The following is a 25,009-nucleotide window of genomic DNA, read 5'->3' on the forward strand; positions in this document are numbered from 1 at the left end:
TTTAAATGTAACCAGTGATCTGTACAGAGTCAGACTCTGGGTATCTTTTCTGAGAATCAAAGAAGGAAACAGTCTCAACTCAGGAAGGAATTTTCACTTCTTTACCTGTGTTCCCCAGGTTTCAAATGTTTTCTGTGGTGTTCTTATGGGCAGAATGAAGAAATGAGACCACAATTCATGGAGACTAAGCAGAGGGCACAAGTCTTAGACACTGTGAACTGCCATGGACAAGTGGGAAAAGTCTGAGGACACAGCTTAAAAGAAATGGGTTAATAATTAAGAGAGAGCTAGGTAATAAGAAGCCTGAGCCATTGGCAGTTTATAATTAATAAAAGCCTCTGTGTATTTATTTGGGACTGAAGGGTGGTGGGACCGAACTGGACAGAAACCCTGACCACAAGAAGTCCAGGTCTCCTGGACTCTGGGTTGTAGACTTGTGTTTCCTCAAGTCCTCTGGTCTCTGGCATCTACCTTTCAAAAGTGGACAGAACCAAGCTACCAGTATTCCTGAGTCTTCACCTTGGAGAATGTCTGTGGTGGGAATGCTCAGTCATATAGGCCAGCCCCTCTAGGTGCATCCCTGAACTTAGGTATTAAAGAATGTTGCTGTCATCCTGTGGCCCCATGCAGAGACTTGTCTCAGAGATGGAAATGTAGGCATATCATGACCTCTTGAGGACCTGGGACTGTGGGGTGATCAGCGAGCACCTGCTCCCTGGAAAAGCTGCAGTTCTGAGACTCCAACTATAAGCAGCTGGTAGACTAGGCCAGCACAGTCACAGCAACAAGGTTCTGATTGTAGCTAGGTTCAGTCACCCCTTTCATGGTTTTTCTCCCCTCTGAAATGGAACTGAATACCTTCCTCCTATCCCTCCATTTTACTTTGTAAATGTGTGGGTTGCTGAATTCACAGCTTCGAAGATGAAGAGAGAATCACCTCTCCACAAGGCTTTTCCAACTCAGGAGCCAGAGGTGACTTACCTGGCCTTGTGAGCATCACACATTTCCAGCCTGAGTGGATGATGCTCATATGCTGGAGGCCAAATATTTTAGAATAGCATTTCTTTACCCTGAGTGGCTGATGCTTATTGGGGGGTCACATCTTTTTGAGTGGTACTTTGTACAGCATCAGTGGTTGATGCTGATGTACTGGGACCACATCTTTTTTTTAATGGTACATTCCCCAGCATGAGTCACATCTTCATAGGCGTCTTCTAGGTCATGTACCTGTAGTGGCTTGGCAGATGGGGTTTCTATTTAATAGTCTACAGTCTTCAAGGATGACCCTGATGTATTGGAGCCTCTCTCCTCAGGGATTTTTTTCTGCATCAGCCACCAATAGCCTAGTTGGTGCAGAATCCGCCTCAGTGAAATCACTAGACAATTGTTCAAATTTCAACTCATGCTAGAAGGCAACATTCTGGGCCTTGTGAAGAGAGAAAATATTTAGACTTATAGTTAATATCTTACAAAAAAAGTATCCTCAGCATGGAGAGTTCAAAAACATAGTTTGTTGAGGTCTGATTTTGCAGCACAGAATCCACTCTCCCCAGATATCCTGAGAGCTATGGAGAAGTCACCATACCTTTATTAAATTACCAAATAACTGTCTTTCAGAACAGCTAAGTCTAATATCCCCAATACCCTACTGTTCTTTTGTGTGTGTGTGTGTGTGTGTGTGTGTGTGTGTGTGTGTGTGAGAGAGAGAGAGAGAGAGAGAGAGAGAGAGGAACAGAGAGGGAGGGAAGGAGGGAGGGAGGGAGGGAGGGAGGGAGGGAGGGAGGGAGGGAGGGAGGGAGGGAGGGAGGGAAGGAGCATTAACATCAAATGTAAGTGTCCATCTTCAGTTGTGGTCTACTCTATTTTTTCTGGGAGAGTCTTCCATTGGTGTTGAAACTCAGCAATCTGGTGGCATTTGCTGGCCAGCAAGCACCAGCAGCCAGCCTGTCCCTTCCCTCCAGAGCTGGGATTGCAGGTGTGCACCACCCTCCTTCGATATCAGCAGCAGCAGGGTTGTGACACGTGGGTTCTGGGCCTAGAGCGTGGATTTTCATGCCGCCTGAAGAGCACTTTATGGACTCGGAATCTCACAGGCCTGAAATCTTGATACACCTTCATTGTCTGTACCCACTAACCTGTCATCTATAGCTCTATTCGGTGGCTTTGCCAACACATCTATTCTGTGTCCCAGGAAAGGCTGACAGTAAACACTACACCTGCTGATCGGCAGTCTCTAGTGAATCCGAACCAAGAGTAAAGCCGCCTGTTTTGTTTCTGAAGATCACCTGAATTCAGTGACATTTTAGACAACACAAAATGCCAAGTAATAAGCTACCGTTACCTGGTGTTTTAGAAATGTTCGGGGGCTCAGAAGTTAAGAGCACTGGCTGCTCTTTGAGAGGACTCAAGTTCAGTTCCCAGCTCACATGGCAGCTCACACCTGTCTGTAACTCCAAGTCCAGGTAACAGCAGCTTCACACTGACACACATGTGGGCAAAATACCAATGCACATAAAAGTAAATAAAATCTTAAAACAGAGAAATGTTTGGATCAGAGCAGCTCAGCCCTCTGCAGACCATCAACACCAGCACACGGAACAGCCCAGCAGACAGATGAACAGCAGCGTACATGCGACTCCAGTGTACATTCCTGCCCAGCAGTGGAGCACTGCAGAACCCTGAACACATTTCCATGAATCAAGACTGACTATACCCAGCAAGACCTGCTGCATACATTGGGAAGATGAATGACTGCAGGAAGCTTTAGGGAGAAGCACAGGACTTGAACCTCCTACACCTGAGATCTGTCAGCTAACTCAGATTTACAATTATTGCAGTGACTATAAGCTACTTTCAGAAATTTCAAACCAAAAGTTACAACTTACTTTAAAATTTGCTATTATAAATTTCTAACATAAAAGTCTAACCTGGGACTTAGGCCACTACTCTGACTGCAGCTGTCCTGTACTTTGGTCTTCCACTTGGAGAATTCAGACATTTCCCAGTAGGCACGGGTCTTTTTTTTTTTTTTTTTTTTTTTTTTTTTTGGTTTTTTTGAGACAGGGTTTCTCTGTAGCTTTTGGAGGCTGTCCTGGAACTCACTTTGTAGACCAGGCTGGCCTCGAACTCACAGAGATCCACCTGCCTCTGCCTCCCGAGTGCTGGGATTAAAGGCGTGCGCCACCAACGCCCGGCTTAGGCACGGGTCTTTATGTCTGATATTGTGTGGCAATTTTGGACTGGAGCTCCTCTTTTATCTCTGAGTTATTTTTGTTGTTTGCTAAAATATAAAGCCATGGTGTTCACAGCTATTATGACGCCTGGTGTGGATACCAGTAAAACTGGCTGTGGATGGAAAAGTGGGTTGACAGCATTTTGGCAATTAGAGAGTATTGTTTTTAAGTGCTCACATGTGCTTCCTTCATTCCAGTAATTCCCTGTTTAGGAATTTATAGTATATGCCTATAGGAATGTTCAGGCCACAGCGTTTTCTGTAACAGATAATCAAGAACATGACCCAAAGAAGCAAGAAACTCCAAACTGGTGGAGGCATTTCAATTTTGGAATGGTTAAATGTTGGTACGTTTAATTATGTTGACTATGATCAACTAAATGTCCTGAGCCATTTAAAGGTAGAAAGAACACAAATATATACTTAAATACGAATAGATGTTGTATGTAACCTTTGCTATATTTCTTTTCGTCGCAAAAGGGACACACCTTATGAGAGAATAAATACCAAAAACAATATACAAAATGTAAGCGACTGACAACGTCGTGAAGAACGCAGGGAAGGGGTGTGTGTTGTGTGTGTGGGGGGGGATGTTTTGCAGGCGCAGGTCGTAATTCGCGAAGGTGCGATACCGGCCTCCAGCGACAGGTGGCACTGTTGGAACCACCGGCTGGTTGACAACTCATCACGCACCGTGTGACGTCATCACGGCGGGCCACGACGCATGCGAACTAGCGAGGCATCGGACACAGCGCGTTCCTACGTGGGCGCTCTGGATCCCGCGGCGTCTTCCGGAGGCCTCGAGGTCGCCACTCTGGCCGCTCTGGCTCGCCTGGCGTTGGGTGGGCGGCATAGCTGCGCCCACATGAACCAGTGGCATTATGGCCGCAATGGTCGCGGTCGGGGCCGAGACTTCGCTTGCCGTGCCCCACCCAAGAAGAAGGTCAAAAACCACATCCCCGAAAGGTAAGGCGCTTTGGATCCGGGCAGGTCGTTCCGGCTGCCTCGCTCCCTTCCGCCTCCCAGAGTCCTCCGCGCCGAACCCTCCCAACCCCCGCATTCTAGAGTCTCAAGTCTGACCAGACCCGGCTCTGCCTGTGGAGTTCGGGCCGGCGCGGAAGTGCGCCTGGAGGAGCGGGGGCGCTGGGTGAGGAAGCCGGCCTGAGCCGGAGACACCCTGCCCCCACCACCAGCCGGAGAGGTCGCTTCCAGGACTCCGGAGGCGGAGGTGTCGTTTGAGGGAGTTTTCCTGCCTGTGCCAATGGTTAGGTTTACGATTTTGCTCACAGGTGCTGTGAATTCCACAAATAAGGAGTAGCTGAAGCCACGCGCGGCCAGACTGGCCTCTCTGACTAGAATTCAACAAGTTGTTGCCTTATCTACACAAATAAGCAATACCTAAAACTCAGGAAGGACAGACTGCCCTCTCCCCATTCCCAGACTTCAGTAAGCACTTCCTCCCCACAAACGAGCTGAATGGCCGCCTCGCCCTCTCTACCTTCCCAGACTTGAGTAAGCACTTCTTTTAGCTCCTGAATATTTTCAGAGTCTGTCAGCATTTCCTCCTTCATCACCCCAGTGCAGAACTTGCTTGACGTGTTGGTGCTGCAGAAGACAGGTGTCCATTTAACTACTCTCATTTCTTTCTAACCCGTTAAATATACTTTTATATCGTTAGTTATTTAGACTGATTATTCGAGGAGTAGTTGGGAGACAGCTCATAGATTTAAGGTAAAGCTTGACTTAAAAATTAAAAGCCGGGGCTGGAGAGATGGCTCAGAGGTTAAGAGCACTGGCTGTTCTTCCAGAAGATCTGAGTTCAATTCCTAGCAACCACACCCACACCGTGGCTCACAACCATCTGTAATGAGATCTGGTGCCTTCTTCTGGTGTACAAGCATACATGCAGGCGGAACAATATATATATATATATATATATATATATATATATATATATATTATAGAAAATAAACAAATCTTATAAAGAAACTTAAAAGCCAACCCTTTGTCATGGCCTGCACACTATATATATTATATACTATATAGTAAATAAACAAATCTTAAAGAATTAAAGAAACTTGAAAGCCAACCCTTTGTCATGGCTTGCACACTAGGCTCCACTGTTCTGGGCTCCTCTGTGCCTCCAGCCCAGGCTCTTGCCACTCAGTCCTCACTCTCTGTGCTCCATGTGTACTGAATGAACCCTGCTTACTTGTAATCGATGGACATAGACCAGTTCAGCTCTTACTCTCCACGATGACCCTGGCATGACTGAAGTTCATTCATATAACTGGGAGGCTTCTATACATTAAATCGATGTCACTCGTGTGGAAACTCAAAACACTGTGCCATGAAAGCACTGAATTTGAGCTCTTTCAGCCATTGTGTAGGTATTTGTAGTATTTTTTAGTTACCTTGCAAAATCCGAGTCTCATTGTAACATTTTTGTGCGTGTATGTCATTATGCTTTGCTCTTACCCCCACATATAACTTTTCCCCCTCTCTGCTGCTTGTTGCACCTCCCCTCCTTCTAGCCCCTTCCTCTGACACAGTCCCCCTTCTGCCCCCATGTCTGACACATCACACTGGTATTTGGTGCTAGGCTGGGTTTATTAGGGCTATGAAAGTTCTGGCAATTCTTAGTTTTAGACATTTCTTGTTTGTGCTGTCTTATATCTGTTTTCAAGATGGGGGAACGGGAAGAAGAAAGTGTAGGTTGTTTATTTATGGAAAATGAATAGGTTGACAAAGGGCAGAGCAGAGCCAAGGGACGGTCTGTGTGTGCTAGGAGCCCCACTGTCTTGGAGCCTTTTTTGTTTGTTTGTTTGTTTGGTTGGTTTTTACGAGACAGGGTTTCTCTATATTGTTTTGGAGGCTGTCGGTCCAGCTGGGCCTCGAACTCACAGCGATCCGCCTGCCTCTGCCTCCCGAGTGCTGGGATTAAAGGCGTGCGCCACCACCGCCCAGCTTGGAGCCTTATTCTGTTGGGAGGCAAGGCTGACATACAGTTTGACTAGCAGACACCCTTTGTCACAGGTGGAAAGACTATCTCCCAGTTGGACAGCGGATGCCTGGGACTCGTTTCATTGCTTTCAAAGTTCCTTTGCAAAAGGTAAGTGAAAGTTAATCCAGTATTTTTCAAAAATATAAATTCCCCATGGAGAACACTGGCTCTTGACCTGATTGCTCTCTGATTTCCTGTTTTATGTCACTTTATTAACCTGAAATGAGATTCACTGATCCATAGAGTCTACATTCATATCTCATTTTAAGGAAAAGAATATAATCCCCTAACTATAATATGAAGAGTAATTATAATGTTGTATTTTGTGTTCACCTGACTAAACTGCATAGTTCAGTATTCATTGTGTTAAGTCAGTAGAATTTGTGGGTGAACTTTTTTTTGGCTTATTTGTGAAATGCATTTTAGTTCTAAGGCTTAGACAGATAGGAACAGGCTTTTGTTTTTTCCTACCTATTTAATGTTGTCTAGGACATTCTGAAGTCATTCAGGCAAGGGAACACAAGCCCAGAAATATGGATATCAAAGTGAGCTGTTTTTTTCCCTACCACTAGAAGAAGTGTTAGGAGCTTCTAGAATAGCCCAAAACAGCCCTTTGCACCTCATTGTGAGCTCATCTCATGGGGACTGGGATACACACATAGTGTGGTACAGAACTTGAAGCACGTTTCCCTCCCTTGCCTCACTCTCTGACAGAAATATGAAGCAAAGCTTATGCCAGAAGAATGCTTTTCTCCTTTGGATCTTTTTAATAAAATTCAAGAACAAAATGAAGAACTTGGATTGATAATTGATTTAACATATACTCAGCGCTATTATAAAGCAGAGGTAAGTAGAACCTCATAATGAAAAAAAAATTCATAGTAATTTAATAGTTTCCATCCTGCGCTGATGTGAAAACTAAGTTTCTTTCATGGGTACTAATAATTTTAAAGGAAAAGCAAATAGTTTCCATAATTTCATGTTGAACTGAGATTGGAGACCAGGCATAGTGTGAATGACTACAATCCCAGGTCTTAGGAGTCTAAGGCAGGAGGATCACAAGTTCAAGGCCAGTTTAGACTATATAGTTAAATCTTAACAACAATACACACACAACTCAGAGACATGAATTGAACTGTAATATGTACTGATTATTACCTAAGTCTCTTTCATTAGCAAAAACTCTGTAACCACTGAACATTCATGCCCCATTCTCCTACACTCCAGATCCCTAATAACCTCACCTGCTTTATTATCTGAATTTCCCAGTTTTAGTATCTCATACAAATAGCATAGTGTAACAGATATTTTGTTTTGGTTTTTGGTTTTTTATGAGACAGGGTTTCTCTGTATTGTTTTGGAGGCTGTCGGTCCAGCCTGGCCTCAAACTCACAGAGATCCGCCTGCCTCTGCCTCTCCAGTGCTGGAATTAAAGGCATGTGCCACCACCGCTTGGCCAGATATTTAAATTTTTAAATTTAATTAAAACATTAATTCCATCATTTCTCTCCTTTCTATAACCTCTCCCAACCCCTGCTTTTCAAATTCATAACCTCTTACTCTTTATTATTGCTACATGTATATTGCAAATAAATATACAAATGTAACCTGAGTCTGTTTGGTTTTGCTTATATGTATGTGTTTTTAGGGCTGACCACTTTAGGATGCTTATATCTGAAGATTAATTCTCCCTCTCTCAGCAGTTCTTAATTGCTGTAGTTCATCTAGGGGTAGAGCCCTCTGCAATTGCTCCCATCCATGTTGGCATATCAACTGGTATTACTGTTCAGATCTTGTTTAAGTCCCCATATTGTTGAAATTTCATGGGTAGAACCTTCCCTGTGGAATCTGTAAAAGACCATCTCTGGTCTTTCTCCCTCCCTCTTCTGAGGTGCCTTAGATGTAAGGGTTGTGCTTTAGATGTATCAGCTGGGACTGGCAGCTCAGTCAGTCTTCTCTGCATTTTGACTAGTTGTGGCTTTTTGTAATAATCTGTGTGCTGTAGAAGGAAAAAAGTATTGTTGTGGGAGAGTTATACTTACCTGGAGATTCTTTTGTTTTTTTTGAGACGGGTTTCTCTGTGACAGCTCTGGCTGTTCTAGAGCTCCGTTTGTAGATCCACCTGCCTCTGCCTCTCAAGTGCCACCACCACCCATCCAGTATTTTTTTTTTTTTTGGTTTTTCGAGACAGGGTTTCTCTGTAGCTTTGGAGGCTGTCCTGGAACTCACTCTGTAGACCAGGCTGGCCTCGAACTCACAGAGATCCGCCTGCCTCTGCCTCCCGAGTGCTGGGATTAAAGGCGTGCGCCACCAACGCCCGGCTCCAGTAATTTTTTTAAGTCTTTTTGTTACTGTTGTTTTATGAGTGTTTGCCTGCTTGTATATATGTACACTACAGACATGCCTAATGTCTGTGGAGGCCAGAAGTCGGCATTACATCTCCTATAACTGGCATAACAGAAGGTTGTGAAGTGCTGTGTGGGTCCTGGGAATTAAACCTGAGTCTTCTGCAAGAGCAGCCAGTGCTCTCCAGCTTCAGTATCGTGCAATACTTGTCTTTGTGTGAATTATTTCATTAATTATGTCTCCAGTGTTTATTGAAGCACATGCCAGAATTTTTTTCAGGCTCGGTATTTAAGTTATGTGTACATGCTGTGTTTCATTATGGCTCCTATCTATTTCATACTATTCTGCCTTCCTTATCCCCCACTTCTCAGTGTGTTTGTGTGTTGTGGGGGAGTGTTCTTTATTTTGTTTTTTTATGAGAAAAAGTCTCACTATGTGGCCCTGACTGACCTGAATTTCATTATATACAGTTCTCCAACCCACAAAGATCCGCCTACTCCTTCCTGCTTCCCATATGCTGGAATTAAATGTGTGCACTACCATGCCCACTATGTTCTGTCTTATTTTAAAGGAACCTTCAAATAGTATAGAATTTATCTCTACATTTTTGGTATGTGTGTATATGTAAAATAAAATACTTTTTCCTTAATATCGGTTCGTTGATGTCAGATTTGCAATCTGATAGCTCCTAAATGCCATAAAAATTTTCAGTTTGAAGTTGGTTGTCAAGTTTGCTTAAAGTCTAAAGATTGCTGTCCATGTCTCTTTCACTTTATTTTTGTCCCTCTCTTGAATTTGAGAGATCCAGCCAGCCTGCGCTCTCTAAATGTTAGTTGTACGTCTTTTCCTTTCTCCTTTTCTCCCTCCTTCTGTTCCTCTAGCCCCTGGTTTCTCTTTTCTTCCCTTTCCCATTCTTCTCCCTCTCTTCCTTACTGTTTTTTAGGGGGGTTTGGTACTTGAAACAGAGTCTGGCCGACCACATGCTCTCCCTGCCTCCATCTTTCTAATGCTGGAATTAAAGATGTATAGTATTCCACCTGCCATGAGTTTTTTTTTTTAATTAATTTGAGATAGTGTCTCTCATAGCCAAGGCTGTCCTCAGTTGCTGAGGATACTCTTAAACTCCTGATCCTCCTGCCTCGACCTCCCGAGTGCTGTGATTACAGGCATGGACCACCACACCCACATTGATTTCCTTTTTGAACAGCCTTTATTTGTTTTGATGTGTATGTTTGTGCACTATCATGAGTTTACGTGCACCACATTCATGCTGGAACCTTTAGAAGCTAGAAAAGGGTGTGGGATCCACTGGAACTGGAGATTCAGATGGCTGGAGTGACTATATGGGTTTTTGGAACAGAACTCTCATTCTCTACAAGAGCAGTAAAGGCTCTTAGCTGGGAACCATTCCTCTGGCTATCTTGATTTTCTTTTTAATAAGACAATTTCCATTGTGTCTGTATATTTTGAGATGGGTTCTTGTTATGTTACTCAGGCTGATCTTGAACTCCTGTGGTCAAGTGGTCCTTCTGCCCAGCCTATTGGGGCACAAGGACGACAAGGGTGTGCCACCATGCCTGACATGAGACATTTTCATGTGTGATCATGTGTCCTTCCATTAGGGGCATATAATGAGTGGTTGTCTCTTAGTATAGTAATAATTAGTAATTATTGATGACTAATTTATTAATTCTTTTGAAGCTTCAAAAAGTTGATTTTCTTTTTTCTTTTTTCTTTTTTGAGACAGGCTCTTGCTGTGTAGCCCAGGCTGACTTCAAACTCAAGATTTTCCTGCCTCAACCTCCCAGGGTCTAGAATTACGTACAGGTGTATGCCACCATACCAGCCTATTCAAGGTGAATGTTATCATTCATGTTTCATTTCATGAAGTTTCTGCTTGTTTATTTACTCAGTGATGTCAACAGGATTCTTTCCTCTGGGTTAACAGCTTTCAGAGTAATATCTTAGGTCCCTAACACCTGCCAGTAGTTCGTAATCAGAATTTCTATCATTACAAACTTCCCTGCAGCTGCTTTTTCCAGTTGGAGGAGAGGTGGGGGCCTCTCTTTAGATAGTTGGCACTTTGTCAGTTTGGCTCCTAAAACCTTTCTTGAAAAATATTCTTGAGAATTTCATATATATATATATATATATATATATATATATATATATATATATATATATATATAGTTTGTGTTTTACTCACAATCTTCCCAACACCACAGCTATCCCCCTGGTTTGCACTCCCAATGTCATGTCCCCTTCTTTTTTATGTGTATTGCCCACTTTTTTGTATGTTCACAACACGCTTGAAAGTGCATGTGGGCGCTAGAAGAAGGTATTGCATCCCCTAGACTTGGATTTACAAGTGGTTGTGAGCTGCCTGATGTGGGAACTGAACACAGGTCCTTGGCAAGAGCAGCAAGTGCTCTTAAGCTCTAACCTTCTGAGCCATTTCTCTACCCTACCCAATGCCACGGTGAGTTCAAAATTAGTGCTGCCCAAGTGCACAGGGATGCAAAGCCATCTTCTGGAGCAAGACCAACTGCCCAGGGTCACACCCCTGAAGAAAACTGATGCCCCCTTCCCAGGTAGCTCTCAGCTGCCAAAGCTCCTGATCTAGATTAAACCATTTTTCAGTCCTAATCTTTTTTTTTTTTTTTTTTTTTTTTTTTTGGTTTTTCGAGACAGGGTTTCTCTGTAGCTTTGGAGGCTGTCCTGGAACTCCCTTTGTAGACCAGGCTGGCCTCGAATACACAGAGATCCACCTGCCTCTGCCTCCTGAGTGCTGGGATTAAAGGCTTGCGCCACCAACGCCCGGCCTCAGTCCTAATCTTTTGACGTATCCTGATCACTTTGTGGTAAAGAGTTCCAGGCTTATCTTAACTGTTTCCTCCCCAGCCTGACTCAACCTTTGCAGAAGGGGTTGTTTCCTTTCAGTGGGAGTAATTTTTCAGGCACATGAGTGTCAGGTATATTCATTGCCAATAGACTGACATTGTTCTGAAGCTTTTCTTGTGGAACTTTGTGTATAAAAATAATGATAATGCTTTCCACTTAAATCCAGAGTTATGTATTTTTCACCTAACGTCTCTTTTTTTCCCTAAGATTTGTTGTTTGTGTGTGTGTCTGTGTCTGTCTGTCTGTCTCTTTGTGTGTGTGTGTGTTTGTGTCTGTCTGTCTGTCTCTTTGTGTGTGTGTGTGTGTGTCTGTCTCTTTGTGTGTGTCTGTCTGTCTGTCTCTGTGTGTGTGTGTGTGTCTGTCTGTCTGTCTCTTTGTGTGTGTGTGTGTGTGTGTGTGTGTGTCTGTCTGTCTCTTTGTGTGTGTGTGTGTGTGTGCCTGTGTCTGTGTGTGTGTGTCTCTGCCACATGTGTGCAGGTGCCTGCTGAGGTCAGAAGAGGTCCGGATCCTCTGAAGCAGGAGTTACAGGCTGTTGTGAGCCATCAGAATGGGTGCTGAGAACTGAACTACGTCCTCGAAGAGCAGCAAGCACTCTTAAGCACTGAGCCATCTCTCCAGCCCCTCACATATCCCTTCTTTCTGTTATCCACAGCTCCTTTTGCCCAGCTCATTACTACTTTGTGAAGGCACAGAAAGGTGACATAATTAGATAGAACTGTCCACATAATTTTTAGTCACGCCATATATGCCCTCTTTCACATGGAATTTGGCGTGTTTTGCATACCTAGTGACTGTCCTGTAGTTTTAATGAAGATCACGTGCTATGGCTCTTTAGTCAGAATTGCTGCCATAGTAAGTTTATTATTGTCAGTTTATATTCATGCTCCTTCCTCAACCTTTCATATGTACCTACAAATGAAATAATGTACATTTTTCTTTGTTTTGCTTTGTAGGATTTGCCAGAAACTATTTCTTACATAAAAATTCTTACAGTTGGCCATCAGGTACCTGACAACAACACTATTTTTAAGTTCAAATGTGCAGTTAAAGAATTTTTAAAGAAAAATAAAGACAATGGTGAGTCCTTGTGGTTTCTTTTTCTTTTCTGTCTGACTTACACGTTTTGAATAGGTTTGAACACTTTTTAAAATCTATTTTAATTGTGTGTGTATGTGCTTGTAGCTATGTGCATATGAAGGCAGGTACTCAAGAGTCCAGAGGCTTCAGATTCCCTCTAACTAAGTTATGGACAGTTGTGAGCCATACATCATGGGTGATGGAAAACTGAATTTGTGCCCTCTTCAAGAGCAGATGTGCTCTCAAGTACTGAGCCTCCATCTCTCCAGTGCAGTTTCCAAACTTTTGATATTTCAGACTCTTGATGTTGTTAATATTCTATGTTAGGTCTGTTGTTTTTGAGAACGTCAATTGGCAGTATTAAAGTGTTGGCCACACAGAAACAAGACTTGAGTGATAAATGTAAATGTATAATATCATGGGAGTGTTTCCCTTTTCCTGTGGCTAAGGGGTGAGATGTAGAAGATAGTCTCTGGGTCTTCAAGTTACATAAAGAGACAATAAAAGACAAAGGTTAAGAGTGAGTCAGTCTCCTAGAAGACCAACGTTAGGAGTGAAGCAGTCTCCCAGGAGATCAGAGCACAAGTAGGCCAACAGAATTTCATCTTTGCCACACATACTTCAGGTGTTTCTGCTGTTTTTTCCATTTTGAATAAAGTTGTGGTTGTTATTTACCAGCAAAAATGAAGGTGGGCTGAGGTCTGTAGCTTAATTGCTGAGCACTTGCCTGACTTGCATAGGTCCAGGTTCAGACTTCAGCATTGCAAACACATAAATACATTCCAGTTTCCTCTTCATGGTAAAACAAATGGCTTTGTCTAATGCAGCATTAACCTGATGGGTGCTTCTACAGTTTGCATTATTGTGTCTAACCAGTACTTGGAAAATTTCCACAACTATGAGATTTTGGTAGGTGATTCTCAATAACGTGTTTCTAAAGCCACTTTACTAATTTGTGTTACTCTTTAGAAAATTGTCTTTAACTTATTTTTGATGTATCTTGTTTCCTTTACTTAATTCTGCATGTCTTGTTTTATAGACAAACTTATTGGTGTCCACTGCACCCATGGTTTAAACAGGACTGGCTACCTCATTTGCAGGTAAGTTGCCAACCCAAAAGCCAAATGTGTTTAGTGTGTTTGTCTGGTTACAGTGGTAATGTAAACTTACATAGAAATGGGTGAAGTATAGAGCAGTGTTGTCTCCACTCAGAGACTGCCATCAGTAATACCATTGTAGACTTCACAGATGCAGATAGACGTTCAGCTTTATGGCTTAAAGTACAGTAGACATTTAGGGTTACAATTTAATATGCAGTAGGTAGCTTCCTGTGGAACTATTTGGAGACCTTATTTTTTTAAAGGTTATACTGGTTTGCATTCTGATAAACATGTAAATCAGAAGTTTGGGGTATGATAAAACATCAAAGTGGTGTGAGCATCTTTGGATCCACATATCACTGACTTAGCAGTAATCTCACTTGACATGCAGATTCTGAATTAGGATGCAGTCTGATGGTTCTTAAGGCATTGCTGTGCTGTGTGGTGTTACATTTGCCCATTCAGGTAAAGAAATTTAACCTGCCTCTGAAGACGTAAGGAAGACTATAATAATAAAAATAATAATAAGATATAGAACTATCACTGTCAAGTGCTGAAGAGGACAGGAACATGGTACCATGATGGGAAGGCCATGACTTATCAAGAAGACAGTACATTTCTACAAAGAGACTATCTGAAGTTGAACTAGTACTAGCTGAGTAGGGACACTGCAGAGACTGTGGATGTAAGGCTCAGCCAGGACCCTAAATTAGGATAGCATATACTTCATTGGAAGAGGTGCACAGTGTAGTAAGTACGGCACAGAAATGGAGCTGCGGGTGCAGCAGAAGCCAGAGTTAGGCACGCAAAGCAGGGTTTTGGTCTGTCTGTTTGTTTTGTGGTTGAACCTTTTTGGGGTTTGTTAAACCCATCTATTTCTGCTGAGTAAAGAATGTTCTAGAGAGGTAGAGTAATTAGGTTTTTGAATGAATTGAAGTAATGGTCACTTGGACCAGGATGTCGAGGTCAGATGTGGTCATCACTGTCAGGACCCTGGTGGTAGATGGAAGGTGAGGATGAGGGAGGAGTGGGTGACAGTGATGGTAGCTCCTGTTTCTGACCCATGCAGTTGGCATTTTTACTATGTTACTATTTTTCCCAGCCGCTCTATATGTTGTTGGTTCCTGATGGATACACAGTAATATTAAGGAAGCCTCCTGTTTTTTAGTTCACAAAGTCTTTTGATGAAAATGACTACTGAATTTGCCTTTTAAGCATTTTCCAGTTTGGTCATGAACTTCCTTTATTAGTTATTATATTAATGTAAAAGTACCTTTGTTAATTTCTAAAGTTGATCAGTCTTGGGATAGTTTTTTTCTATGGTCATGGCATGTTATTCTGTAACTATTGGGTTAGATATATAGTATTTTCTTAGGATTTATATGTCTCCACTTGTAAGTGAAATTGGACCTGTTTTGATTTTTGTTTTTCTTTTCGTATATTTAAGTGACCCAAATTATGTTGTTTTGTTAGATATTTGATTGATGTAGAAGGCATGAGGCCAGATGATGCAATTGAATGTAAGTATGGGGCTGTCACTGTTTTTCCCTTCCTGTAAAAGCTAAAGGTGCAAGTGTAGAGCCGCTTTTCAATTTTTGGAAAAAAAAAATCTTATAAGATGCCAAAAAGAAAATGAAGAGAGAGAAGGAAGGAAAGCTACCTCTTGGGGTTGGAGGTGTAGCTCAGTGGTAAAGCACTTGCTCAGCATGTGTGGAAACCTGAGTTTGATCTCCAGTTCCAAAAGAAAGAAAAAATAATAATAGTAGTATAAGGTAGTCTTTTGCCAAAAGTTTATGAAGGAACATATCTGCAAGCGATATGCCGGATGTAACGGCCTAATGATTAGTCAATGAATATGAGCTTTGGTTTGCTTTCTCTGGGTAAGATTTTTTGTACAACTGTTTCTAACTGTTATCTTCATCCACTCCTTAGTATTCAACAGGTGCCGGGGGCACTGCATAGAAAGACAGAACTACATTGAAAACCTACAGAATCGTCATGTCAGAAAGTAAGTCTTCCATTTTGCTAAGTGAGATTTGTGGTTAGTGTTATAAGTGGGACCTTGGCAGGTAGTCCTGCGGCAGGTGAGGGACAAATATGCCACACAGACAGAACTTACATGGGAAGTTTTACTGGGGGAGGGAAGAAAAGAAGGGAAGGGCAGGGAGCGGGGAGAGAGAGAAGGAAAAAAGAGAGAGGCAAAGACTTGCCTGCTTCTTCAGAGGAACAGCGACAAAAAGAATGGGAGTAGGCAGAGCTTGCCCTTTTTTTGTTTTTTTGTGGGTTTTTTTTGTTTGTTTTTCGAGACAGGATTCCTCTGTATTGTCTTGGTGCCTGTCCTGGAACTCGCTTGGTAGACCATACTGGCCTTGAACTCAAGAGATCTGCCTGCCTCTGCCTCCCAAGTGCTGGGATTAAAGGCGTGCGCCACCAACGCCCAGCTGGAGCTTGCCTCTTAAAGGGCTCTTTTGTAAATGCATACAGAGTCAGGGTACTGCTTGCCTTACACCACAAGGGGTGGGGCCAAAGTGTGCCTGGATGCTCACAGTTTGGAAAGGTGCTTTTATATGATTCAAGACATCTTGCTTGCTCACTTGCTGGGTAAAACCTAAACAAATAAGAATGGAGGAGTTGAGATCTTATCTTCACAAGCCAAAGTACATAGTTACTAAGCTGGCCACTGGAACTGGAATCTGGTGACACTGTGAGACACTTCTCTTTTAGGAACCGGAATGTTAGTACATCTAGGTCAGGTGATCTTGAAGACTCAGCACATCTTATGGACCAAGTTCACAGCACCAACAAGCCTATGAGCCAAGGACCTCGGAACAACCAGCCTGCTGGCCGTCCACCACCTTATCGGCATTTTCATACCCAGACCCAGAATACACAGCAGTCGTTCAGGTACCTGTGCTTCTCCCTTAGAGTTGAGATGGAAACTACTTCAAACCAGGAAAGCATACTGTGATAATGACCAGCAATTGGTATTTTCTTCCTCACTGTCAGCCAGTAGGGCCCATACCATTCTTTAAATCAAATACTGCTTGGGAAATGTGCTCTTCAGAGGAAATGGAGAAAGGAAATTTTAATTATTTTTAAATTTAGTTTAATCCAGGAAGAGTTAGATAGGCTACTAGAAAATAAAATTGTACATTCTTGTGTGTGTGAATGGAATTAGACCCAAGATTCTACCTCTGAGACACATCCCTAGGTTTTAAGAATCCTGAACTCTTAGGCTCCATAGTTAGTGGGTGCCTGTAATCCCGACGCTGGGAGGTAGAGACAGGAAGATTAGAAATTCATCACTGGCTGCATAGTAAGCTTGAGGTCAGTCTAGACTACAAAAGACTCTTACACACACACACACACACACACACACACACACACACACACACACACACACACACACACACACACCAAAAAAAGCCAAAATCAGAGAAAGAAAGCAAATTTTGAAAGATAGTAAAATCCTGATAGAGATAGTTACAAATGATATGAACAGATTAAATCATAAAAGTATTTCACTTGGAAAATGGAAGAATCCTCACTTCAGTTAAAATAGTTTGTTAGGATTCTCCAGAGAAAGGGAGAGAGTGTGGGCAGGTAGGTGAGAAGGGGCCTTTACTAGAGTATTAGCATGTGTGACTGTAGGTTGAGAAGTCCCTCAACAAGCCCTCTGTAAGCCTGAGGGAGACCCAGGGAACGTAGCAATCCTCGGTAGGAGTCCAGGAAAGGCCTGAGAAGCTTTGGGGAGGGGTTGAAGGCAGGAGCGAGGGTAAGTTTGCCTTTCTTCTGCCTTTGTAGCTGTGTTGCAATCCCAGGCAGGTGGCTGGTGCCTGTCCACATGGAAGACATGTCTTCCTTACTCAGTGTGCTCTTCATCCCTCAGTCTTTTTCAGAAACACTCTTGTTGACAGATGCAAAAATAATGCCTCACTAACTGTAGCTTCCTTACCCTAGTCAAGACGCTACCTAAAATATCATATCTTGTAAGATTATTAGTAGCAGCCTGGCGGTGGTGGTACACACCTTTAATCCCAGCACTCGGGAGGTAGAGGTGGGCGGATCTCTGTGAGTTCGAGGCCAGCCTGGTCTACAAAGTGAGTTCCAGGACAGGCTCCAAAGCCACAGAGAAACCCTGTCTGGAAAAACCAAAAAAAAAAAAAAAAAAAAAAAACTGATTCAAAAGGGCTATTCCCACTCTCAGCATCACCAGCAGCATCTTTTTGAAAGTGTAACAATGGGGCTGGAAAGATGGTTCAGAGGTTAAGAGCATTGGCTATTCTTCCAGAGGTCCTGAGTTCAAGTCCCAGCCACCACATGGTGGCACACTACCATATGTAATAAGATCTGGTGTCCCCTTCTAGCCTGCAGGGATACTGTATACATAATAAATAAATCTTTTAAAAAAATAGCAATTTACTGGCTTGCTTTAACAGATGTAGCAGGCAGCAACCATAGTTATGGGTTATGTATTTTAAAATCTCCACCTTGAGGAATGGAAATTAGAGATGTGGTCCTACCCAAGATTGCACACAGTGAGAATGTCTAGAAAGGAGACAAATTCAGACCCGGTCTGACAGTCATGACTCTCAAATGCTCATAAAAACCACAACCAGATTAATAGCTACTAATAATATATATATATTTGGATTAAAGGCATGCACCACCACCGCCCGGCTGCTGTGACATTTTTAAAGCCACTGAAATTAAAGGTTGCTTATAATAATAAAAAGCAGTAGCAGGAGCTGGAGCATGCTCTTGCAGAAGATTCAGGTTTGGTTCCCAGCACCTGCATGGTTGCTCACAACTTCCTGTAACAACAGTCAAACAGATGAAAGGGATAGAGACCAAAGAAACAGCTAATCGAGTGTGACTGAGTGAGAGTGTGTGTGTGTGTGTGAGAGAGAGAGAGAGAGAGAGGGAGAGGGAGGGAGGGAGGGACAGAGGGACAGAGGGACAGACAGAGACGGAGGGAGGGAGGAAGGAAGACTTGTGTGTGAGGCCAGAAGATAACTTCCACTGTCACCTTTCAGTGTGTCTGAGATAAAGCCTCCTGTGGTTGCACTGCATGTGCTAGGCCAGTTATCCTGAGCTTCCAGGATCCTCCTGTCTCTGCTTCCCGCTTCGTCATAAGGATTGCAGACACATGCTACTACTGTTCCTCAGCTTTCTGTGGGTTCTGGGTAGCCAACCCAGGTCCTCACACTTGTAAAAAATGAAGAGAAAGATAAGTGATTATCTGATAAGATTATCCAGGGTAGGAAAGAGTAAAATCAGAATATCTCTATTATTTTACAAACTTATGATGTGTTTGTTAATCTTTTTTTTTCAACCCCCCCCCTTGTGTTTGTTAATCTTAATAATGATTATTACTTCTTGTTTAAGAAAATTTTCACAAAACCAGAGAGGCCTCATCCCTCCTCCTGGTCCAGCTGGAGAGGACTATTCGCAAAGAAGATTCTTCTGGAACCTGAAGCCAAATGGCAGTCAAGCAACCCAGAATAAGAAGTGGACTTCTAGTAGTTACCAAAGACCTTTTTCCCCAGCTTACTGGGGATGGACTCAGTGAGGCCCACCTGGGGGCTGTTACAGGGGCCATCTGAGATCAGAGCTGAACAGAAGACAGCTGGATGAATTTTAATAAAATCAGGTCAAAGGAATTAAACATTTTTTAAACATTTTTTAACTTTTTAAAATCTTTTATTCTTTAATGTGTGTTAAGTTTAAAGATGAATTGCATTGCTGGTGGATGCACAGTGATTATAGTAGCTCAGAGCTCTTCTCATTCCAGGCTTCAGCTTTTCTCAAAGATTTCTGAATGGATAAACTATTATGAAATTTTTTAATTGCCTTTTATTTTCCCTGTATATTTCCTCTGCCCATGCTTATAATACATATGTGTAGGTAAAGGTTCATAGTGTTTTACCATGTTCTGTTACTGACAGTCTTCACACATTTCTTTTTTCCGGACCATTTAAATTTTCTACTAAAAATCTAGCCAGGAGACAATTTCTTTGTCACCTACTCTGTGGGCCTATGATTAACGCTCTTTCTTTCCTTGGTGGTCAGCGTTGAAATTTGATCAGTTTCTTACTGAACTGCCAGGTTAGCCATTTAACCCAGAGAAATTTGTTAAATTGGTCAAGTAACCAGAGTGCTGGTTAAATTATAATTTATCTGACAGGGTAGAACTGTCCAGAAGGCTTGGGAAACCTCTGTAGATCTTAAAGGTTAAACAAACTAAGAATGACCATACACCCTTGGTTATCAGGGTGGTGCTATCCCTGAGGACCTCTGTTCAGTGGCTCCTACATCATAATGGTGCTCTTCCTCTGGAACATACTTCAGGCTACTTAGAGGTGCTAATTACTTCATCTGTAGAACTCACTCAGGAAGTTGCTCATCGTGGCACGTCATTCCACAACAAGTGTTTGGTAAATGCCTGGGCAACTTGGCTTCCATCTTTTTTTAAGTTTTTTTTTCTTTTTAATTTTATTTATTAATTGTGTATACAGTCTTCTGCCTGCATGTCAGCAGAGGGCACCATTCAAGGTGGTTGTGAGCCACCATGTGGTTGCCGGGAATTGAACTCAGGACCTCTGGAAGAACAGTCAGTGCTCTTAACCTCTGAGCCATCTCTCCAGCCCCCTTGGCTTCCATCTTTAAAATCTCTGATTTTGAAAAAAAAAAAACTCTGATTTTGAGGATTTGTAAAACTGACCAACTGATGGTACACATGATAGTTCTTTTCTCTCTGTGTATGAACCTGTGGCATCTGACCCTGAGAAAGCTCAGCAGTTCAACTATTCTGGCCTGGGCTAACTTGCTCTTGATAATGATTGCTCTATGCTCAAGTGATGATGGCTCTTAAGGTTTCTCTGTACTTGCCACATTTAACGGATTCGAAGTGCTTCTTGCTACAAGCCTTGAACTCACGAGATCCGCCTGCTTCTGCCTCCCGAGTGCTGGGATTAAAGGTGTGCGCCACCAATGCCCGGCTGGTTGTGAGTTCTTTTAAGTCTTCCCTTTCCTTCACATTTTTGCCTCATTCGTTTGGCCATTTTCTGTTGATACGTCACAAATTCATCCTCCATATCTGATAGTATTATAAACAATCTCTGTGAGTAATGGACCCTTTTGGTTTGACTCCTTTCCTGGAGCTTCTTAAATGTTCAAGTTAGGTTCCAAGTTCAGTTGGTAGGCCTGCCATGGTGAAGTATCAGATGGGCAATGCAATGTACAGGAATTTTCTGTCTCTCATAGTTCTGGATGTGGGAATGAAGGAGTCAGCAAGAATTGGTCTTTGTAGATGGCTGGTGCCTCACTGTCTTCATGTGGTCTCTGTCTTACTACATCTCTTCCCACTCAGTCCCTGCCTCCCTCTCTTGATGTGCTGTGACAGGCACAGATGATGTGAGGCTGAGGTACTCCATAGTTCTCAAGGATGTCAGTCATTAGATCAGGGCTCACTCTATTGGTCCCCAAATGCAGTGGTATTTCAGATGCTGGGGCTTAGAGCTTTAATATAGGAATTTGAGGAAACACAACTGGATGCAAAGGAAGCAAGCCCATTGCCATTCGTCACACCTGGGACATAGCTCCTGACCTGGACCCTGGGTACGACCTTTGTGACTGTAATTTCCCATTTGATCAGCTTCTCAGGGCTGGGTGGGATGTAAATGGTTTGAGCGGCTGAATCACAGAAATACATGTTCGATTCTTTCTCTGCTCCTATAGCTACAGTTTCAGGTAGGCACTTCAGTACATCTGTTTCTGTTCTGGACTTTCACTCAAATCCTGTATTTTCTGATCTAGAACCTTTGTCTGTGCCCTGTGATTTTTCTCTTGAAGGCTTAGAGTCTTCTTTATCTCAGATGTTATAATGTGTTTTCTATCTACAATGATATATACCAAGTGAGCCCTTTCAGTCTGGTAAATTGCAAGAAAAAATTTTTAAGATTTATATGTTCTTGGTGTTCTGCCTGCGTTTATGTCTGTGTGAGGGTGTCAGATCCTCTGGAACTAGAGTTATAAACAGTTGTGCCATGTCAGACCTGGAATCTGAACCTGGGACCTGGAACAGCAGCCATTGCTCTAACTGCTGAGACATCTTATTTAATGATATTGTATTAGCATTAACCCCTAACCCTAGGGCAACTTCTAGTTGGACTTTGATTTTCTTTCCTGAAACTTCTGATTAAGTTATATATTTTTATTTAACCTTTTCACATTAATTTCTTTTTCTAGTATTTTTTTCTGATATATTGGGCTGGGGGTGCTGGGATTGAACCCAGGGGCTTATACCTCCAGTCCCCTTCTGATTTATATATCTAAATGATTTATATAAACAATAAAAATATAAAAGAAAACATTTTCTGATACATAAATATATTATCTATATGCTTAAAAAAAAAACAGACACAGAGTCTCAGTATGTTGCCTGGGCTGACCTTGAACTCCAGGGCTCAATTAATCTTGCCCCATTCTCTGGAACAGTGGTACACAGGTACAGGCTTAGAAATATTAATTTCTAAGAGTTAGCTCTTTAATAATAAAAACAAGCTACATTTTATATCTTGGCTATTATGTCTTTAATATACTCACATTATGAGGGATCCTAATTAAACATCCTTTCTAGTAAAGCTAACAGCTTCCCAGAATTGTCCTGTGAAAACAAGTCCATATGTGTTCTTTCCTCTTGGAAGTGTGAAATGGCTTATGGTCTCGGGGTTCCATGTTGCTCTCCCTGTCAAGGCTTTCTGTATCTGGCCAGAAGCTGACTTTCAAGTCCTTTGTGGTGTATTGTGTACCTCTCTGTTTGAATGCTAGCCATTTTGTGGTTATACTAGGTCATACACTGTCTTATCTTTCAAGTTGTTCTTTGGCTCTGAGCCTGCTAGCCATTCGTACTCAACTGTATGAACCACTCAAGTCTTCTCCCTAACCCTACCCCCATGAATGATCTCTTTCTACACACTGTATTGCCATTATTTAATTCATATATCATGCTCCTTTAGGTTCTGTGCCACCATGTCAGAGTCCCTGACCCCATCCTGGATGACAGTTCCCCTTTGTGCAGGGGAGGGGAGGGTACACCCTGTTTTGCCTCCCCAGCACTCCAGAGGCAGAGGTAGAGGCAGGCAGATCTCTGAATTCAAAGCCAGCCTGGTCTAGAGGGAGTTCCAGGACAGCCAGAGCTACACAAAGAAACCCTGTCTCAAAAAAACAAACTAAACCAAAGATTTCCAAGCCAATTAGGACACATGACTCTGGGCCTACATGGTACCTCTAGTTTCACACTGAGTCCTTTTTTTTTTTTTTTTTTATGGCCCCACTTTAAAGGGGAATGGTATACAATAGGCCATAGGATCAGTCTTCCTGAGCTGCTGCCTGAGGGGGAGGTGATGATCCAGAAGAGAGTAAAATCCAGTCCCCTTGAGGAGGATAGGAAGAGCCTAGCAGGCCAACAGGCCTCTTCTGTGGATTACTTGCATAGTTTTCACCTAATGAGCCTTCCAGAGAAAGTGAAGTCTAAGAGTCCCATGCCAGGCTGCCTGTGTCTCGTCTTACTAAAGCTGGGCAACAAACACATTCTATCTCATGGCTTTGTACCCTGCTGAAGACCTTTTCCTAATCTCTCTGTGTGTACATCAGAAAATACCAGATACTTAATTCTTGCCTCAGGGTCTGCTTACTAGAGGACCTCAGGTGTTTTATAGATCTGGCAGTCGTGAGCTCTTAAAATTGTTTAACCTTACACGAAATGATACACCTAGGCTCTTCTACTGACTTAACATGCTACAGACACTCCAATCTTTTGAGAACACCAATAGCAGTTGCACTGAAGGTAACTATCAATAAATTTCATTTGGGTTTGTATTTGCATGACATGGGGATTAAGATTATACTTAATTGGCCGGGCGTTGGTGGCGCACACCTTTATTCCCAGCACTCGGGAGGCAGAGGCAGGCGGATCTCTGTGAGTTCGAGGCCAGCCTGGTCTACAAAGTGAGTTCCAGGACAGCCTTCAAAGCTACAGAGAAACCCTGTCTGGAAAAACCAAAAAAAAAAAAAAAAAAAAAAAAAAAGATTATACTTAATTTAACACACAAGAGCAATTGTGAATGTTTATGCAAGTTCACCTCACAGCATAACACTGCCAAGCCTTTTAAACCAACTTGCATTTGCTATGTAATGGTCTCTGGCATCTGCAGGAAGAGGGGTCATAGCTCTGAGATGCCTTTAAAAAAAAACTAAAATGCATTTCATTGTATATACACTTACATGCCCCCTGACAAAGGACTATACAACAGCCTCAACTCCACCCTCCCAATTCCTCCAGTTTCTCAGCTCCTCCCATCAACCCAGCCCCTGGCAACTGCTAATTTAGTTTCTTCCTCTCATCTTTTCTAAACTGCTGTGCAGGTGGAATTAGCATAGAGACTTCTGGGTGGGGTTCTTTCATTTAGATAACTGCTTCTGAGGCCTGTGCTATACAATGGATCTGCTGCTTACTTCCCTCTATTGCCGAGTTACTCCATTATATGGTTGTCCTGCACATTGTTTATTCATTTACCAGCTAAAAGACTTGAGTATGTGTGTAGTTTTCTTCTAAACCTGCCATAGACATTTTATGTACAGAGTTTTATGTGAACATCTCTTTCCCTTGGAGTGGGATAGTGAGATTGCTGCCGTGTATATTTAACTTTATAATAAACTGTCAAACTTTCCCGGATGTACTACTACTTTGTATCCCACCAAGAAGAGAGGAGTGTTCCAATTACACCCTTACTAACAATTAGTAAAGTGCAAGGGGAACCTTGGCGGATTCCATGGCAGGCGAGGGTGACCGAGGCCAGGGGACAAACACGCTAGGCAGACAGAGCTTAAGTGAGAAGTTTTATTAGAAAGGGAAGGGGGTAAGGAAGGAGAGAAGAGGTAAAGAGACAGAGAGGACAGAAGAGAAGAGAGAGACAGGAAAAGTCCTGTCTGCCCCAGGGGAACAGCAGGAAAGAAAGCCTAAGTGGGGGGGGGGGAGGGGGTCTTTCTTTTAAAGGGGTCCTTTGTACCTGCGTGTAGACTACACAACTATGGGATCCTGGACTGACCGGGGTACTGCTTTGAGTGCATTCTGCCTGGTGACAGGCAGGCCAGCATAATGCCTGAGTCCTTACCATCAGTTTGTAAGGCAAGGACAACCTCTGATGTTTATTCCTAGAGGCACTATCCACCTTGGGTTTGAGGTGGGTTTGGGATTTGGGGTTGGGTTTTTGGATTTTTTTTTTTTTGGTTGTTCAGTACTGGGTTTCCCTGTATAGCCCTGGCTGTCCTGGAACTCTATGTAGA

The 25,009-nt window shown here is 42.7% G+C and overlaps 1 protein-coding gene across 2 annotated transcripts; it reads left to right on the forward strand.

The window, feature by feature from the left end:
• Nucleotides 1–3,971: 3,971 nt before the first annotated feature.
• Nucleotides 3,972–24,392, forward strand: Dusp11 (dual specificity phosphatase 11). Of its 2 annotated transcripts, none has more exons than XM_040737318.1 (9): nucleotides 3,972–4,198; nucleotides 6,269–6,344; nucleotides 6,951–7,082; nucleotides 12,437–12,560; nucleotides 13,600–13,660; nucleotides 15,134–15,180; nucleotides 15,593–15,668; nucleotides 16,385–16,564; nucleotides 19,049–24,392. In XM_040737318.1, exons 1-9 carry the CDS (start codon nucleotides 4,098–4,100, stop codon nucleotides 19,230–19,232), a joined length of 981 nt encoding a protein of 326 aa, XP_040593252.1. In that variant the 5' UTR covers nucleotides 3,972–4,097; the 3' UTR covers nucleotides 19,233–24,392. The 2 variants fall into 2 exon arrangements, with proteins under 2 accessions (XP_040593252.1, XP_040593253.1); XM_040737319.1 differs by lacking the exon at nucleotides 3,972–4,198 and adding an exon at nucleotides 4,308–4,744.
• Nucleotides 24,393–25,009: the final 617 nt, after the last annotated feature.

Source organism: Mesocricetus auratus, unplaced genomic scaffold (assembly GCF_017639785.1).
Source record: "Mesocricetus auratus isolate SY011 unplaced genomic scaffold, BCM_Maur_2.0 Super-Scaffold_100676, whole genome shotgun sequence".
NCBI classification, from domain to species: domain Eukaryota; kingdom Metazoa; phylum Chordata; class Mammalia; order Rodentia; family Cricetidae; genus Mesocricetus; species Mesocricetus auratus.

What these genes read in the sequence shown, in the direction of transcription:
- Dusp11 (XM_040737318.1), top strand. Translation starts at nt 4,098, where the DNA reads ATGAACCAGTGGCATTATGGCCGCAATGGTCGCGGTCGGGGCCGAGAC. An exon ending in AAAGAAAAATAAAGACAATG is followed by an intron (nt 12,561 to 13,599) that starts GTGAGTCCTTGT and finishes CTTGTTTTATAG; the next exon opens with ACAAACTTATTGGTGTCCAC. An exon ending in ACTGGCTACCTCATTTGCAG is followed by an intron (nt 13,661 to 15,133) that starts GTAAGTTGCCAA and finishes TTGTTTTGTTAG; the next exon opens with ATATTTGATTGATGTAGAAG.